Source organism: Quercus robur, chromosome 4 (assembly GCF_932294415.1).
Source record: "Quercus robur chromosome 4, dhQueRobu3.1, whole genome shotgun sequence".
Taxonomy (NCBI): Eukaryota; Viridiplantae; Streptophyta; class Magnoliopsida; order Fagales; family Fagaceae; genus Quercus; species Quercus robur.
Window position 1 is genome coordinate 22,450,852 of NC_065537.1, and position 4,687 is coordinate 22,455,538.

The following is a 4,687-nucleotide window of genomic DNA, read 5'->3' on the forward strand; positions in this document are numbered from 1 at the left end:
TAATTTAGTTCTTTCTGTTTTCTGGACTGCTTAAAAATTTGAGCAGCCAAATTAATTTTATGATCTAAATTTTACATTTTAAGAGGCAAAATTTGAAATTTCGAAGGGGGCTGATTTGCATATCTTGATCTAAGTTTATAGGTATTTTCAGCTAGGCCCCCCTAGCTCAGCCTCTGACCATAATATTGTCGTAATGTTTGTCGCGAACCAAACGTCCCTAAAAGTAAGTATGACCGAGTCCAAAACCAAAAGCAAGCACGGTCTCCCCCATTAGCAACTTGAGTCAACTTGCTATACTCAAGTCTCCCCAGGCAACTTCCCACGGCCCCCCCCCCCCCCCCGCTTATTACTCCAGCATTTTTAACTCTGTACAGAGTACAGAAAGCTATTTTGGTTGATAGCATCATCGAGCGATACAATAACTCAGTAACCTCTTGCTCCCATGAAGAACCACTCAATGTTGACACCTTTCTTCTTCGTCTTCTTCCTCTTTTTCATCTTTCACAATATCACAGTTGCTACTTCTACACCCCCTTACATAGCTGTTGATGATATTACCCTCGACTGTGGCTCTTTCGGCAACTCAAAGGCTACCGATAAGCGTGACTGGATCGGGGACAAAGGTTCCAAGTACGGTCCCATGGAACAAAACAACGAATCTAATTCATCTGAAGCCCAACGCCAAGCATCATCCATTGAGTCTATCCCCTACCGTACAGCTCGGTTGTCTTATTCCCAATTCACATATGTGTTTCCGGTCACACCTGGCCCGAAATTCGTTCGTTTGTACTTTTACTCAGCTGCATACTCAGGTTTTACCAAGTCTAGAGACTTTTTTACTGTCAAAGCGGGTTCGTTCACCTTACTTAGAAACTTCAGCGCTTCCATTTATACTGATTCTTCAGACGAAAAGTATTTTGTTAAAGAGTTCTGCATCAATGTTGAAAAAAATAAAAAATTGAACTTAACCTTCATTCCTTTTACAAGTGGTTCTATTAGTTACTATGCTTTCATTAATGGTATTGAGGTTGTCTCCATGCCTATGGACTACATGTACTATACCTCAAGTAGTTCTATTATAGAAGGTAAAGTTCCTGTTTATGTTGGCCAGGCTCTTCAGTTCTACATAAACTACAGCATGGCACTCGAGATGTTTTATCGATTAAACATTGGCGGGAGCTCCATATCCCCAATGGAAGACACTGGAATGTTTAGACAATGGTCCGAGGGCAGAACTGATTATTTGTGGAGCGACGGTGTAAACCCTCGTGATCCATCTTTGAAACTCAAATACTCAAAAATACCAAAATATATTGCACCAGATACTGTCTATCAGTCTGCAGCTTCAATGGGTCCAAACAGGACTAGGAACTCAATGTCTAATTTGACATGGGGATTTCCTGTTGAGACGGGATTCAATTATCTGGTGAGGCTCCATTTCTGTGAAATAGATCCTCATATACAAATCTCTGGTATAAGGGAATTCACCATCTACATAGACTATCAGCTAGCAGAAGAAACGGCAGACGTAATATTGTGGGCTGACGATAACGATACACCATACTACAAGGACTACGTAGTAATGATCCAAAACAAGGGCGAGGACAGTCATACTCTGGCCATTGATCTACAACCTAGAACAGATGCAGCTTTATGCGATGCCATTTTAAACGGTGTGGAAGTGTTCAAATTGAGCGACCCATCTGGCAATCTTGCTGGACTAAATATGGTCCCTCCACCGATGGATCAACAACCTGCTCTTGCAGCCAGCAAGTCTAATACAAAGAAAACAATGTTCATTGCTATTGGAAGTGGTGTTGGCTTTTTAGTCGTGGCCGCTCTAGTGTGTTTCATGGTTCTCTGTAAATTGAAGAAGACTGAACGTTATGGTTCTTACCATCCTCTAGCAAAGTGGTGGTGTTGGTTTAGGCCAGATCCTTACAAAAGAGAGTTCTCAAGGAGAACAGCTTCATCACTTCCTGGAGAACTATGCCGCTACTTCAGCCTAGATGAAATCAAAACAGCAACCAACAACTTCAATGAAGATCTAATTGTCGGTGTAGGTGGCTTTGGCAATGTTTACAAGGGTCTGATTGAGCAAGGTAATGAATAATACCATGATTATCTTTTAATTTTTAGTTTTTTCCTGAATTAGTCCTAATTGCAATCTAACTACATATAATTAAGATTAGTGATACTATATTCTGTAGAGTTGTTTAATAAATTGATCAAATCCAACTTGTGTCGAGTTCCTACACGTATTGGACATGGCCATATTAAAAGAAAAATATTCTCTTACACTCATTTTACATCCATTATTTTATACAATATCCACAAACAATGTTCTGATATACACATTTTAGAAGATAAATGAAAATGTCCTCTTTTAAAATATGGAAGTGAGTATTATTGCCCATTTATATAAACTGTTTAATGTGACCACCGTGTCCTATTTTAGGACGTCTTCACATCTTATAGTTTCCAAAGAGCATAGAAACTAGACATAAGTCATACTCTTTGTTTATGCACAATAATACAAGAGTGGTGCTAGAGGTGGTACAAATTTCATTCTATAAAACTTACAAATTAATGTGTTCTCATAGATTGTTGAAAGTTACAAATTAATGTTATAGGTTGTTAAAATCCACAAATCATATTCATTGCTACATTTATTGGGTTTTAGAAACACAATAATACAATATATTTCATCCTTTAGGTAATATAGTGGTGGCAATCAAGCGCATGAAACAAGAGTCTCGACAAGGTGCTCGTGAGTTTATGACAGAGATTGAGATGCTTTCTAAACTTCGTCATGTGCACCTTGTGTCCCTCATCGGATACTGCAATGATGAGAGTGAGATGATACTTGTTTACGAGTACATGACAAATGGCACCCTCCGCCACCACCTCTATGACACCCCTAATGATCCCCTCACCTGGAAACAAAGGCTCCAGATATGCATAGGAGCAGCACGTGGTTTGCACTACCTACACACATGTACGAAGCACCCTATTATCCATCGTGACGTGAAGACAACAAATATTCTATTGGATGAGAAATGGGTATCCAAGGTATCAGATTTTGGGTTGTCCAAAATGGGTTCGGATAACACTGCCGTTAGTACCCTAGTAAAGGGGACATGGGGGTATTTGGATCCAGATTATGCAAGGCGCCAACAATTAACTGAGAAATCAGATGTGTACTCATTTGGTGTAGTGATGTTTGAAGTGTTGTGTGCTCGGAAAGCATTGAACCAAAGACTCCAAGAAGAGGAACGAAATTTGGCAAGCTGGGCTCGAAAATGTATTGAGAGAGGGACCATCGGTGAAATCATTGATCCATATCTAACGAACAAGATAGCGCTAGAGTGTTTTAAGGTATATGTGGAACTTGCAGAGAGTTGTGTAAGTGATCATGGAATCGAACGGCCCACAATGAATGATGTGATGGAAAAGTTGGAGTTTGCATTAGAGCTCCAAGAGTATGCAGAAGCAACCAAGGATACCGATTCAGAAGTGGTATCATTTCGTGGACAGGTGTTGGAGTCGACTAGTGGAACTGAGTTAAGTACAATTAGCACTGGATTAAGTTACCCTGGTCTTGATTCTATTACTATTAGTATCACAAGTCAAGATGACTCCTCGGCTACTAAAAATAGTAGTTCTTAAGTTTTATAATTATAGTTTTGTCTTTCTAAAAGTTGGAAGTAGTAATTATGTTATGGAGATGACAACAGCATTTATACTATTTATTATTAGGAATAAAAAGTGTTGTAATGGAACAACTAAACATATTCATAGGTTTGGTTGTGAGTTGTAAAATTAAAATAAAACTTAAGATTTATTTTAGAAAATATCTTATTCATACAATTATATTTACTAAAAAATAATATTTTTTTAAAAAGAGAGATGAGTTATGTTTTATGATTTTTTATTTCCATAATTGTTAGGTAAATAGGAAAGTTTGTTTATTTTAAATTATCATCTTACAGGAGCACGATGCCTAGTTAAAGGATATCTAACACCAAATGATATTTTCAACGAATAATTAATTTTACACTGAGAATTAAATAATAAAGATAAGCCATAATGGTTTGCTTTAGTGAAAAAAAAAATGTCTACATTTACTAATATTTAAAATAAATTAATTATTAAAACAACGATTAAATAAATGGTTAAAATATCTGCAATAATTTCCTCTAGGTTCAATATTTTATGGTTACTATAACGAAGGTGGTATGAACCTTCATTTCTTTTCATCTTTTAGAGCATTAGAGCACTAGTATTTGAGGATGCAAAAAATGTCTATTTTATATCTTTAAAACACACTTTATCTATTTTATTTTCTCATTTTACAACTTGCCCAATATCTTAGTTTCTATTTTTACACATAACTCATTAAAATAATATAAACTATACCAAAAAATAATATAAAAAATTTGGTTTCTCTCTCTTCTCTTCCATCTCTCTACCTTTTTGTTTCTCTTTCCTCATTAAAATAATATTTTTGTTTTACATCTTTGTGAACAGTTGCTAAAAATAAAAAATAAAAAATAAAAACCCACCCCTAGATGTGGGGCAATTTGGCCTTATTGGTTGCTAAAATAGCAAGTGGGTGTTTTTTACACCCCTCCAATGCTAGTGCTCTAAGCAATGAGGGTGTCCCCAAAATTCTATTTTTAGCAAC

The 4,687-nt window shown here is 36.7% G+C and overlaps 1 protein-coding gene across 2 annotated transcripts; it reads left to right on the forward strand.

The window, feature by feature from the left end:
• Nucleotides 1-251: 251 nt before the first annotated feature.
• On the forward strand, nucleotides 252-3,734 carry LOC126720881 (receptor-like protein kinase FERONIA). Of its 2 annotated transcripts, XM_050423721.1 has the most exons (3): nucleotides 713-851; nucleotides 1,112-2,102; nucleotides 2,717-3,734. In XM_050423721.1, the coding sequence occupies exons 1-3, from the start codon at nucleotides 747-749 to the stop codon at nucleotides 3,667-3,669; spliced, it is 2,049 nt and encodes a 682-aa protein (XP_050279678.1). In that variant the 5' UTR covers nucleotides 713-746; the 3' UTR covers nucleotides 3,670-3,734. The 2 variants fall into 2 exon arrangements, with proteins under 2 accessions (XP_050279677.1, XP_050279678.1); XM_050423720.1 differs by having other exon boundaries at nucleotides 252-2,102.
• The last annotated feature ends 953 nt before the right edge of the window (nucleotides 3,735-4,687 follow it).